This window comes from Rhinoderma darwinii, chromosome 5 (genome assembly GCF_050947455.1).
Source record: "Rhinoderma darwinii isolate aRhiDar2 chromosome 5, aRhiDar2.hap1, whole genome shotgun sequence".
NCBI lineage: Eukaryota > Metazoa > Chordata > Amphibia > Anura > Rhinodermatidae > Rhinoderma > Rhinoderma darwinii.
Window position 1 is genome coordinate 327,493,958 of NC_134691.1, and position 15,440 is coordinate 327,509,397.

A 15,440-nucleotide genomic window follows, 5' to 3' on the forward strand; every position below is an offset into this window, starting at 1 on the left:
GCTGTAACCTTTTCTCTCCACCGCACTGTCATATCTATTATTATCTAGGATGGGGATGGCAGGGAGATTGGCATTTTATTACTTTTTGTGCTGGAAGGTTAAAGAAAATGGAAGAGACGGCTCAGCCCCATCCTAGCAGACTTATGGTATAGTCACTGAATATGTACAGATGTAGTCCTCTTTATCTTGACTCTTAATGCATTAAATGCACAGTAATAAGAAACTTTTACGACTTTTTCAATGACTTTTCAATGGCATTTGTTGTGTGATATCACGCTGCAGCAAGTTATCAGAGTCCAGATAAACTTGGCTACATCTGTAGCATCATTATCCGGGAATACCTATATTACTGATGGGGGAGACACTATCTCTGATGTCAGAGAGTTCAACCACCGCTCCAATTTAAAGGAACACTTTGATACATTGTGTTAGGACTAGGGCAGGGCCTTAAGGGGGCGGGGCATGGCACAAGGATTCTTTTTCGTTTTCTTTGTGTCCTTGTCATGCTCCGCCCCCTGTGGTGTGTCTAGGGTAAATGATGGGTGTCGTGGAGTGGTGTGTCTAGGGTAAATGATGGGTGTCGTGGATATATAATGATTTTGATGGGCTGCTTTGTATACTTTGTTTGAGCATAAATATTTTAACCTTCGTTGCCAACGGCTGGAAGATTGGACTCCTGAGAAGTGAGACAACCGGAAATGAGTTCTCAGTTTCAGATGTAGCAGAGCTGAGTTCTCACGTGTATATGTAGTAGAGTTGTGTTCTCCGCTCCAGATGGAGTTACGGCCCTGGTTCTCGTTTACAGATGTTCTGAATCTCTTATATGAATTTAGCCGAGTTGAGTTCTTAGTTGCAGCTGACGTACAGTTGTTTTTGCAGATGCAGCGGGGCCGAGTTCTCCGTTGCCGATGCAGCGGGGCCGAGTCCTCTGTTGCTGATGCAGCGGGGCCGAGTACTCTGTTGCCGACGCAGCGGGGCTGAGTTGTCCGTTGCCGACGCAGCGGGGCCGAGTTGTCCGTTACCGATGCAGCGGGGCCCAGTCCTTATTTTCAGATGTAGGAAAGAGGAGTTTATTATTTGATACAACTGATGCCAAGTTTATGAAATATTTCTCATGACACAGAAATAATGCAACCCCAAAGTACAATAAGAAATTTAACTCTGCTACATCAGTAAACTGAGTGCCAACCATAATAATTCAGTTAATATAAAGCTCTGCCTTCCTTACCATTCTCCACTGTTCTGACACATGGTAACGACTCAGTCGCTGTTATATTGATATAGAAAATTCTTTGAGCTGAAAAATTCCCAAACAGAACAAAGGAATTTTGGAATCCAGCTTTGTCCCAGTTCTCTGTGGGGTCTGGACCCCCGCCACTGTCAGCCACTCGTCTCTAATAGGGGCCGCACTAAATAATATGTTCTGGTAGCGGATTAACTGTTTCACTGCTGGCTGTACATCTGATTTTATTTAATTCGTAATCCAAAATGCAAAAACATTGGCAGGCGGCAGCGCACGGTTATCTGAGGCAGCTTTGTACTATTCCTGCGCTGCATTTCCCTTTTATATTGTGGTAAAACCATACTTTCATATATCCGAAGTTTATATTTAAAGGGGTCACATTGCTGGACTCCTGGAATGGGGGGGGGGTTCCGCTATTCTGATTCTCTATGATAATTCCATTATTAGAAGATCGCCAAAATCAATAGGTATTGTATTAGTTCAATGGACGGGAGCGAGCTGCACGTGCACTAATAGAGCGTTGAGCTTTACAATTAAGCTATTATATGTTGGGCAATGAGAACAATCCTTAAGTTTCACTTTTTTTAATCGTCTGATACATATTATTTTTTTTATTAAAAATTTTATAGTTTCAATACAGGTTTATTTTGAATGGTTTCCAGTGATTTTGGACTTTGAGATAGTAGCTGTCCTGTGCTGCCCTCTTGTGGTAGCTTGAGTGTATTGCATACGTCCATAGTTACTTGTGAGGGTATGTTCACACGCTTAACAAAAAACGGCTGCAAAATACGGAGCTGTTTTCAAGGGAAAACAGCCTCTCGTTTACAGCCGTTTTTTATGCATCAAGCGTTTTTTTATGCGGTTTTTACGGCCGTTTTTGGAGCTGTTTTACTATTGACCCAATGAAAAACAGCTCAAGAAGTGACGTGCACTATTTTTACGTGCCGTTTTGAAAAACGGCCGCGTAAAAAACGCCCCGTGGGAACGGAACGCCATATTTCCCATTGAAATCAATGGGCAGATGTTTGGAGGTGTTCGGCCCCCATATTTTCTGCAGTTTTTCGGGGCGTTTACGGCCCAAAAAATGGCTGAAAATAAGCTGTGAACATACCCTCTAGGTCTAGTATTAAGTGTCATCAGTATAACACTTTACGGAAAATAGGTGATAATTATAATAATTTAGAGTCCCTCAGCACTTTATAAATATCTTACAGCTGGAGAGAAGCCGGAATGTGTATCTCGCAGGTTGTAGATGTAATCCATTTGTTTGTTGAATATATCTGGTATAATTATATCATACGCAGATATTTCCTTTATACAGACGAAACTTGGATTCTCATCCGCGGGGCACACAGTGCACCACAGGGAATTTTTGTGTTCTTCCATTGTAGGTGCTTTTAGGACCCCCTGAAAAAATATCCGCTACAGGGTGAAAATGAAGTAACAGCAACTCATACAGTAATAGCCACAAACCCCCCAAAATACAGTGTCCGCACCACCATACAGAGTGCTGGGCACATGTCACACCATACAGAGTGCCGGGCACATGTCACACCATACAGAGTGCCGGCCACATGTCACACCATACAGAGTGCCGGGCACATGTCACACCATACAGAGTGCCGGCCACATGTCACACCATACAGAGTGCCGGGCACATGTCACACCATACAGAGTGCCGGCCACATGTCGCACCATACAGAGTGCCGGCCACATGTCACACCATACAGAGTGCCGGGCACATGTCACACCATACAGAGTGCCGGGCACATGTCACACCATACAGAGTGCCGGGCACATGTCACACCATACAGAGTGCCGGCCACATGTCACACCATACAGAGTGCCGGCCACATGTCACACCATACAGAGTGCCGGCCACATGACACACCATACAGAGTGCCGGCCACATGTCACACCATACAGAGTGCCGGCCACATGTCACACCATACAGAGTGCCGGGCGCGTTTACCCGGATTTCCTTCTCCAGTCCTGGGGTGTCGCCCATCTTTCTCCTTCTCTGGGGCTGAAGTGAAATTTCTGGCAGTGTGCATCAATTCTATTTATTAATGACCTTGTATATTTATTAATGACCTTGTAGAGGGATTGCACAGTAAAATTATAATTTTTTGCAGCGGATACTAAGCTGTGTATTAGGGCTGCACGATACATCGAAATTTCGATGCCGTGCACCCTCAAACGGTTCAATACCGTGAATTCATGCATTTTGATACTATGTAGTCACTGGCATGATGTGATGCGGCCGGCCCTGAAGACCGAGATCATGGCGGGCGCACTGCAAAACACCCCCATGTTCTCTGTCTTCAGTGCCTGCCGCTCATTAGTGCAGCGCCGGCCGCATCACATCATGCTGATCGCTTTTCCCGCACGATCAGGAGCGGGGACATGGCTGTAATACACAGCAGCAGCCCTGCTCTAACTGCGGAGATCAAAGAAACCTCTCATCTCCTCCATTATCCGCTTGAATACAGCAATCAAAGCTGATCATGGCATTCAAAGGGTAAATGAGAAGGGGGACCCCCCTTATGATCGCATCACAGGGAATCGCCTCAGGCCTAATCTCTTTATCCTGGGAGTAGCTTTCTCCTAAGCTGTACTCACTGCCGCCCCCTGCTGAATAAGGCTGGGTTCACACGACCTATTTTCAGACGTAAACGAGGCGTATTATGCCTCGTTTTACGTCTGAAAATAGGGCTACAATACGTCGGCAAACATCTGCCCATTCATTTGAATGGGTTTGCCGACGTACTGTGCAGACGACCTGTTATTTACGCGTCGTCGTTTGACAGCTGTCAAACGACGACGCGTAAAAATACAGCCTCGTCAAAAGAAGTGCAGGACACTTATATACATTATATGCAGGACACTTGTATACATTATATGCAGGACACTTATATACATTATATGCAGGACACTTATATACATTATATGCGGGACACTTATATACATTATATGCAGGGCACTTATATACATTATATGCAGGACACTTATATACATTATATGCGGGACACTTCTATACATTATATGCGGGACACTTATATACATTATATGCAGGACACTTATATACATTATATGCAGGACACTTATATACATTATATGCGGGACACTTATATACATTATATGCAGGGCACTTATATACATTATATGCGGGACACTTATATACATTATATGCGGGACACTTCTATACATTATATGCGGGACACTTATATACATTATATGCGGGACACTTCTATACATTATATGCAGGGCACTTATATACATTATATGCAGGGCACTTATATACATTATATGCAGGGCACTTATATACATTATATGCGGGGCACTTATATACATTATATGCGGGGCACTTATATACATTATATGCGGGACACTTCTATACATTATATGCGGGACACTTCTATGCATTATATGCGGGACACTTATATACATTATATGCAGGACACTTATATACATTATATGCAGGACACTTATATACATTATATGCAGGACACTTATATACATTATATGCAGGACACTTATATACATTATATGCAGGACACTTATATACATTATATGCAGGACACTTATATACATTATATGCAGGGCACTTCTATACATTATATGCAGGACACTTATATACATTATATGCGGGACACTTATATACATTATATGCGGGACACTTATATACATTATATGCAGGACACTTATATACATTATATGCAGGACACTTATATACATTATATGCGGGACACTTATATACATTATATGCAGGGCACTTATATACATTATATGCGGGACACTTCTATACATTATATGCAGGGCACTTATATACATTATATGCAGGGCACTTATATACATTATATGCAGGGCACTTATATACATTATATGCGGGGCACTTATATACATTATATGCGGGGCACTTATATACATTATATGCGGGACACTTCTATACATTATATGCGGGACACTTCTATGCATTATATGCGGGACACTTCTATGCATTATATGCGGGACACTTATATACATTATATGCGGGACACTTCTATACATTATATGCAGGGCACTTGTATACATTATATGCGGGACACCTTATATACATTATATGCAGGACACTTCTATACATTATATGCAGGGCACTTCTATACATTATATGCGGGACACTTATATACATTATATGCGGGACACTTATATACATTATATGCGGGACACTTATATACATTATATGCGGGACACTTATATACATTATATGCGGGACACTTCTATACATTATATGCGGGACACTTATATACATTATATGCGGGACACTTATATACATTATATGCAGGACACTTCTATACATTATATGCGGGACACTTGTATACATTATATGCAGGACACTTGTATACATTATATGCAGGGCACTTGTATACATTATATGCGGGACACCTTATATACATTATATGCAGGACACTTCTATACATTATATGCAGGACACTTCTATACATTATATGCGGGACACTTATATACATTATATGCGGGACACTTATATACATTATATGCGGGACACTTATATACATTATATGTGGGACACTTATATACATTATATGCGGGACACTTATATACATTATATGCGGGACACTTATATACATTATATGCGGGACACTTCTATACATTATATGCGGGACACTTATATACATTATATGCAGGACACTTATATACATTATATGCGGGACACTTATATACATTATATGCAGGACACTTATATACATTATATGCAGGACACTTATATACATTATATGCGGGACACTTCTTTGGACGTTTTTGGAGCTGTTTTCTCATAGACTCCAATGAAAACAGCTCCAATAACGGACGTAGAAAACGGCGCGAAAAACGCCGCGAAAAATGCGAGTTGGTCAAAAAACGTCTGAAAAGCAGGGTCTGTTTTCCCTTGAAAACAGCTCTGGATTTTCAGACGTTTTTGGTCACTACGTGTGCACATACCCTAATGCATTTTGAATTAGCAGAGGAAGGGAAGGGACAACTGATCTGCGCATGTTCCTGCCTCTGAAAAGTGGTTGTCAGTTTTGAAGACCAATCAGCTGTCGACGTGACCAACTAAGCTAAATATCTTTACTTCAATAGCACTAGAAACTATAATACTGCCCCCTATGGGCAAGACTAAGGGTCAGTCCTGAGCTGCTCTAATCTATGCGATAGTGTGAGCTGGAGTATTTGGAGGAAATTTACAAGAAATCAGAGAGGACATATACTGTAGAGATGTATCTGTGGCCAGATTTAAGATCATGGTCCCATGGTGCCGCAACTATTCAACCAGCTATTTACAGATCTATCCTTCCTTACCTTTCCTCATATCGCAACGTATCATGAGATGTGTAGCATGGGATGACCAGCTTTGAAAAAAATAAACCATGATTTTGCGATACTCTGTCACAAGATGTCTCTGCTATATGTGGCCACCCAGTGGTTGTGATGTGGATTGCAGCCCATCAAGGGTTTACCTAGCATGTCGCGATATTGTATTGAATTTATTTCATGAGAAATTAAAGTAATCGAATTCAAGCAAAGGTAAGGGTGGACATATTTGTAGGTCTTTTTTTGTGGCCTAGAAATTAGAGAAAAAATATCTATCTTCCCTTATCTTATAAAATTAATGGACCTCTGGTGAGAATCTCCACTTTCTTAGATCCCCTACTTTAAAGGACACTCCGGGCAAAACATCGACACCGTTTTATTCCTAGAGCATGGAATGAGGGGGCGGAGCATGGCACGAGGGGGCGGAACATGGCACGAGGGGGCGGAGCATGACACAGGGATATCTTCTTTTTGGTGTTCTTTAGATCCCGGTGTCATGCACTGCACCCGACAAACCCATTGCTAGATATAACACAGTGATTCCATTTTGCATGGAGAGTCCCAGGCAAATGAGGCATCAATCTAATACATACTTCTAGCTTAGTCTTTAACACTGCTGCCATGCCTACATGATGTCCCAAAAGAGTTCTACTAGTGGGTGCCGAGAGTGCCACTTGTAGTCAGGGTCAGCCTTAGACTGGTAGTAGTCCAGAATCTATAGTGTCAAAATAGCATTTCCATAGGGTGCCCTAATAGCATTGCCATGAGGTGCCCACATTACAGTGCCAGAGAGTTTCCTAAAGAACACCATCCAACCAGTACACTAGGGAACGCTGTCCTATCTCGGTCTTAATAACGTGTCTGTATATTTCGGTCACTCTGATTAATTTTCTTCTTGTTGTTACTCGTAGATTCTTGGAACGCCTAATGAAGAAACTTGGCCAGGTGTCCATTCCTTACCCCATTTTAAACCAGGTAGGTTGGAAACCGTTATTTGAATAAAGTTGTTTTTTTGGGAGATAGGATGGGTGTTCTATCCTTAAAAAAGGTTTGTAATCATCTGTTGGGTTAAAACTTTGGGAACTCCGCTGGTCAGCAGCATGGAGGGGACATTGTGCGGTCTGTCGTGCTGCAGCCTCTTCACTGCAGTATCCGAAACAGCAGCATCCGTATCAGGCTGAGCTGCAGTACCAGAAACAGCCACATGGAGAGCAGTGCTGTGTTAGGGACTGCAGTGAAGGGACTGCCTTGTTTCTGCTGATAAATGAGGGTACTGGGGGTGACGTTCCCCCACTAAACGCAAACAAATGGCCTAAAGCCAATTTAATACTACATTTTGATATCGGAGTCAATGATACAAGTCTGAATCCATTTATCAAGCCCTTCCATTGATACAGATGTAGCAGGACTGAATTTGTCATTCAACGCTAAAGGGCAGAGCATTGTTATAATAATGTGATAGTTTTACCTGCAGTCCTATGTAATAATCATAAATAAAATTAATTGTGGATCGGTAACACTAATTGTGGATTGAACCAAATGACAAAGATCTCGTAAACTTAGCTCTGCTACTTCCGTACCTCCTCTGCAGTCACACACGTGTTACATAATACTGATACTGGACCATATTTTCATTGTGTTCTGCTAAGCTAGGGGATTAGGATGCCTAATATGCAATTGAATCCAGATGGTGAATAGATATATACCTCATAAAGAATACAGATCATATACTGATACCGGGAGGTAGAAAACAAAATGATATATTCATAGAGTAGTCTTGTTTTTTTCCAGACTTTTCTACAAACCAGACTACAAAATGTGCATGGCATCTGGAAAATTGCATACAAAAATAATAATTCTACTTTGTTCTGGGGTGTGTCTTAGTCAAAGCAGGGGCGGGGCCTCCAATGTTGGGCGGTGCAGTATGCAAAGTGCTGATTATGAGCCCAAGGGCCTAGACTGCTCATTCAAGGCAGCTGTCCGTTTTGAGACTGTTGATATTAGTTGTAAAGTAGTTTTCTCCATTCCTGTACATGATGCTTTCAGAATTCTGCTGGTTGCCCTTAGAAACAGACATTTTCTTATATAAACCTCGCTGTCAGTCATGTGACCGAACAGCTGATCTCTAACTCTTATCTGAGCTCCCACAATGCACTGCCTTCATGTGAAATGAGAATTTCTGTGACTTCCCTACTGCATTTATAAATGGCTGCTGTATTTGATTGGAGCAATGACTTTATTAGGCTGCATTCTTATGGTCGTACTTATGGTTTGTGTAGGATCTACAGAACAGATCAGAGAGGAGTAGGAAAAATACCTACATGGGTGGAAAGTATGGCGGTGTTTACACAAAAAAAGTTGTCACTGAAATTTGTGCCGGTTAAACAATGCAGAAGTATAACTGAAATGTTGTCTGGGTCCACCAGGGGGCAGCAAAAATATACAAAATAACACGGCTGTGATGGGTAGTAAACGGCTTGCCTTGCGCTAATCACATCACATCGTTCCCTCCGATAGAAAATAAGAAACTGTTATATAATCTAACTTAATTCCAACAACAAAGTCACTTATGGAGACCTAAGAAGAAAAAAAAAGATTTTGCTTGGTTATATAGAATTTTATGTTGTGTATCCGGGGTTTTCAACATTTCTAAGCCAGATGTCCCCTAGTCAGAAGTTTTTTAATAGTTTTCCTTAACACTACGATCAGTCCTAACTGCTATTATATTACTCTTCTGCGTTTAGAAACGTATTCTTCTGTCTTGATTCATGGGCGGGGAGGGGAGGGGAGGGGGCCCTTCTATACATGACTAGCAACATTAATAAGAGGCGCATGGAGGGGGAGTAAGTGCATGTTTCAATTTTGAAGATGAAAAAGAGGGACAAAAATATGAAGCAAGGTCTTGACAATTTTTTTTAGTTCCCCCACTGTTCCTATTAGAGTCAGTTCACACGTCGCGTAATACTGCAGATTTTACGCAACGCAATTCGTTGCGGAAAATCCACAGCAAATACAGTAGCAGCAAAGTGGATGAGATAAAACAAATCTCATCCACACGCTGCGTAAATACTGAGCGGAGAAAAACGCTCAAGTTGACCTGCGGTGCAGAGTTTTATTCCGCAGCACGTCCATTGTATTTGCGTAAACGCTGCTTATTTGTTGCGGGTTTTCCCCATTGAATTAAATGGGGAGGTAAATCCCACAACAAATAGCAGTTGTTGCGTTTCTTGGTGGCGGGTTTCGCAGCGATTCCGCCGCAAAATACGCAACTCCGAAAAAGAAAATATCTTGTACTTACCCAGGAGTCTGGCTGCAGCGGTCACATGGAGGAAAAAAAAACACAATCACAGGATGCAGTGGTCTTCTGGGATGAAATGCCATCCCAGGAGGCCGGCCTACTAGCAGTTTTCCTCAGCGGACATTCTGGGCAAAAAACTGCACCACTGTTTGGTGTGGTTTTTCGCCCGGAATTCCCCTGCGGCGCACAGGACGAATGCGCTGCGTGCTATTATGCAGCATATCCGTCCCGTTTGAGACCGTGCCCCTATAACAGAGCCAGCATAAGACAGTGCCCCTATAACCGAGCCAGCGTGAGACCGTGCCCCTATAACCGAGCCAGCGTGAGACCGTGCCCCTATAACAGAGCCAGCGTGAGACCGTGCCCCTATAACAGAGCCAGCGTGAGACCGTGCCCCTAGAACAGAGCCAGCGTGAGACCGTGCCCCTATAACAGAGCCAGCGTGAGACCGTGCCCCTATAACCGAGCCAGCATGACAGTGCACCCATAACAGAGCCAGCATGACAGTGCACCCATAACAGGTATTGGTTGAATAGAAGTCTGTTATGGAAGTTCTGCTGCTGGTTTCTTAGATAAAAGGTATTGTAACCGTATACAGATTATTAACCTGTGAAGTCGCCTTTTAAGTTGAATATATTCTTTATTTTATGTCTAATTCCGTCAGTCATTATCCAACTCAACGCCTCTTTATCGGTCTGCGTTTTTTGAACTTAGAACCCCCAATGTCATTATTTCCATGTGGCAGTACTCTTATTATAACACTAGGTGGCGGCAGAGTTATAGATTTATTTTTAATTAGAACCAAAGTTTTAGGTTTTCATCTGATCGTAATGATAAAACTGTTCCAATAAGTAAATTATATAGATAATGGCAGAAAAATGTGTCATTAAGTAGCAAATTACCGAGTGTGATAATAAGGAATCCGAAACATTAGTTAAGTATCGGCAATAGGGAAGATCCCAGGTGTTCAACGGTTCATTTGCCTAGTGCATATCCTGACGGTGTGAACATGCCCGAAGACCACCGAGTTATGTGGAGCCATAATAGGGCACTAATAAAAGTCATGCCCCATTAGATGCCGTATGGTACAGGCATTTTAGGATATCTCCATACAGAGGTGCCATACATAGTGCTGAGCCGTAGCGACACCTTAGTCTTATCATCTGTAATGATGCTGGTGTGCCTGTGCTGTTCTAATCTATATGGCACAGAACTGGAGTCATCTCAGCACTGCCATTTAATTCTATTGATGTTGCTAATGGTCATTATTAGGAGACCAGTGCTATAGATGTAGCAGAGCTGAGATTGTCACTATAGCTCAGATCAGAGTTCCCTTTTAAAATCATGTTGTGTTGTCTGCAGTGGACGGTCTATTACACGTGTCTCGTCTGCCGTTTTCAAGCTCTATAAATGCACTGGGTCTGAAATCCGGCGCTCAGACAGGCATGTGGACCCCCATCTTTTATCTTATAAATACAGCTGGACATGTATTCCTACAGTAGTGTGTTTCTTATATAAGAGGGAGCTGGTGCAAAGCACAAGGGGTCACATTACTCGCTATAGAAGCTGGGACTATTTCTATAAGAGGATGGCGCCCACATTGCCCTTGGTGGACGTTTCCTGCATGTTCTCATGGCGGACCATTTCCAGTTTGAGCATGTGGCATACATTTATAAAACAAAATGCAGCCTGGCGATATCAGAGACAACTTCTATAAACCACAACAGAGAGCGGCACTTATAAGAGAATTTATACATCCCAACGGTTCCCCCATAACAGTGCCAACTACACAATGCTCCCCGTGGCGGTGCCAACCACACCGTTCATCATTGTTACTTACTTTCCCTGCTCACCACACAGCTTCTCTCTGACATGGAAGATGCATGTGGGGAGCCACTAGAGGGCGCTCACATGTATCGTTGAAGACCTGCACTGATCTATGATCAGTGCAGGCAGGGGAGGAAAATGCTGCTATCTAATGATGGCACTGTGCTTTACAAGAATGTGGCTATCTTTTGACAGCTGTGTTTTTTTTAAACCATAAAAATACGAGCAATTATGTTAGGGTCCCAAATGTTAGAGGTGGCAAAGAAAAGCATCAAGGGCGGCAAGTTGTGCCCCCCACGGATTAGACCAATTTCACATTAGAAGTGGAATGAGGTCCCAAGAAGGGCTGATTTCTGTTCCATTGCTTTTATACATTTTAAAAGGTATGTCCACAAAATTTTGCTGGTTCTTATTTGAAACAGTCGACGAGCTTGTCGTCAGACACACCCTGAACAGCTTAATTGAGCTCCTACAGTGCCAGGGGATGGCTAGTCCTTTTATACAGTGCCTAATGTAAAGATGACACTTACCAGAATGCAAATCACCGGAACAAGATCTGTGCGGACGTTGAACCAGCAAGGAATACTGGGAGATTTAAGCTCTGAAGCCGGCAGATATTGAATGCAGATCTGGAGAATAATAAAGACTGTAACTCAAAATGACTACACAATCAATTATATACATTAACTGTAAAATGATGTTCGAATGTGTGAAATTTACTATAAAAACGGTGCTTCCAAGAGCAATCGGGGTTATGGAGATGACGGTAGTAGTGGTTGGGGAGGGGGGAGTATGCAGGATTCCGTAGACCAGTTATTCTTTAACTAGGTGAGGTATCACAGTGCACAAATGAAATATTTAAAAAACAATCTCCGCTCTGCTACATCTGTGTTAAGAGTGGGATGTATTTATAACCAAACAGGGCTTTGACAGCCAAGTTTTGCTCGAGGCCTTCTGAGGTTTGACTCAAACAAAAGATTTACGCCCAAGGCAAAGAAAAGTAGAAGCAGGGGAAAAGAATCACAACTGTCAGCAAAACTATTTACTAGTTGAGCAAAGAAGCCACTTCCAGGCAAAAAATTCTGCACGGTGGGTGTGGGGCTGTACCTCTCAGTAACCTTCAAGTTGCTGTGCTGCTTAATCTCTTAATATATCTTTATAGGGATCAGAACGCCAAATCCACTGCCTCTCTCCACAGTAATGGAATAATACAAATCTGATAATTAAATGCTAAAAATCCACCACTAGGGGGAGCATGCTGCAAACTATTGAATACAGCTTGCATTGAACTGAATAATATATTCTTCTTTAAAATGCTCCTAAGTGCCCCCTTGTGGCAGGGGTGCTAGGAAAGTGTTTTGCCACTTTGTCTCACGTCTCCTCCATCCGGCTTTCTCTGGAGGCTGCATGTTATGCTGGTTATATTCATTTATGAAGTGGCATGACGCTTTCCTATAGTCGCTTCCACATTGTCCGAGGCGGGGGACACTAAAAAACCGGGGCACCTGCAGTGGTGGTCTCACCTTGGAAACAACCTCTTCAGGACCTTCTGTGACATTTACTTTACCCTCTTACCTCATGCTACAATATTTTGCTGTGGTGGTTTAGCATAATAGTGAAACATTCATTCTATCATAACCTCTGCCTGGCACGTGCCAGTATGCCATGGTAGCTGCAAACCAACAAGCCTGATGGGTCTTGTAGTGCCAGAACAGTTGGAGTGTCACTGGTTTCAGACGACTCATGTAAATGTTTTAAAGTCAACCCACAAATATCCCGGTAAAATGGAAAGTTATTTACTTTGGCCCTCATTTATTAAAAACTTTGCGCCACGTTGGTGGCAGAAAAAAAGTGTCAAATTTAGGCGCATAGCTGTTTTGCATACAAAAAGGAGCGACTTTTTAAACCGTTACGGCAGATGTTGTCATTTTTGCGGCGCAAAATGTGCAATTCTGCTGCAAAAAATGCAACTCCGAAAAAAAATTAAAAATCTTACCCAGAATTCTGTGCTACTTCGTCCAGGCCGGCCCCCTGGGATAACGTTTCATCCCATTTGACCAATGCAGCCAATCACAGTTCACATGGGATAAAACGTCTTCCCGGGAGGCTGGTCTGCAGGACGTTAGAGGGTAAGTAATTATTATTATTTTTTTTTTTATACCACAGCGGACGTTCTGGCTGAAAAACTGGGCCACTATTTGGTGAGGTTTTTCAGCCGGAATACCCTGCAGCACCGAGGGCGGATACGCTGCGTACTTTCACGCAGCGTATCCACCCTGTGTGAACATAGTCTTATGCTGCATCTGGCGTTTAAAAAAATAAAAAATAAATTATGGCATAAATTATAGCGAAAAACTATGACCACTCGGAGCTACCGTAGCAGTTTTAGGTCCATTGACGGCACAAAATTACTCGCATCTTACTCCTGCGGGGCTTTAAACGAAGACTGGCGTATAAGAAAACAGTCTTGGTCCATTTGGTCTTCAGTGTTTCAATTCTTCACCATTTTGACGGTCTCTTCTTTCCCTATTTTAGTAAATACTTGTTCTCCTCATGAGATAACAATTCTGTAATATATTTTCTTAGAACCCTGTGTGGTGCCATTCCTCTGATATTCCTCCTAGAAATTTATTAATAAAATATCAACTGGGTGTTACCATTTCCCTTGTCATAGGGGCGTGTCTCTACACAGTCTCACTCTGTCAGCTCTGATTGGACAGTGTCAGGCTGTGCAGGGACACACCCCTAACTGGTAACACCCAGTTTTCAATTTATTCATAAATTTCTAGGAGGAATAACAAAGGAACGGTACAATGCAGAGCTCTAAGTAAATATGGCTTAAAATTATTATCTTAAGGAGAACACAATTATTTACTGAAAAACTTGTCAGGACAGGTGATGGGTCCTCTTGAAAGTGTTCCTCCAATGTTACTCTCCCGCCCGATCTGACATCGGGCGTGGAGAGGCGCATCCGTACGATGGCCGGTACAGTTGGCTGTAAGTGCATGCTGGGAGTTGTAGTTTCACAACATTTGGAGAGCTGAAGGTTTCGGCAACTGTACCCCCCAGCGTGCAGTTGCGGCACTCCACACCCAATGTCAGATCAGGCAGGGGGGCGACGTTGGAGGGGCACTTTAAGTTGCCGCTTATATTTTCTTATTCTTGGCAGTGAATCCTGTACATCGCGTGCGCTAATTGTGCGTTCACTTAAGGTTTACAGGCTCGGTTACCATTTAATGTAAGTGCTTAAAGAAAGTTGAAATGGGCAGCGGGGTCCCTGTGGTGTATTTTAGTTTCGTGAATGGACTGATTCTCTTATTTCTTCCAGAATCCGCTCTCATCTGGGAGTCGTCACACTTTATTCTCGGGATTTGAGAAATGTCATGTTTCAGCTATCAATCTGCTCAGCCCCTGTGCACATGTGGTAGAATTACTATTATTTTAATAGTGGCTTCCAGGGAGTTATGTTTACCTTGGTCTAGGGCCCATTGTCATGTCTGTACGTGAGGGGAGTACAAGTTATCCCGGGGATCATGCTCAGGTGCACCAGCAATGGAGTCCGAGGAGCTATGGGATCTCTATTCACATCTAGAATGCTACTTAAATGGAGAAAGACCAGATTTGTATTAGAAAGTCCACAGGATAAAGTGAAATAATGCACAGCACAGCTGTATGAATATACAAAAAAATGGTCTGTTTTTTTTTCCAGAAACAGCGCCA

General features: G+C 42.6%; 1 protein-coding gene across 3 annotated transcripts in view; it reads left to right on the forward strand.

Annotated features, from left to right (window-relative positions):
• CDK14 (cyclin dependent kinase 14) overlaps positions 1–15,440 on the forward strand; it is a 399,726-nt gene that overhangs the window by 225,278 nt on the left and 159,008 nt on the right. For all 3 annotated transcript variants that reach the window (XM_075827675.1, XM_075827674.1, XM_075827676.1), the window contains one exon: positions 7,507–7,570. In XM_075827675.1, the coding sequence (XP_075683790.1) occupies positions 7,507–7,570 (64 nt within the window). The remainder of the gene's footprint in view (positions 1–7,506; positions 7,571–15,440) is intronic.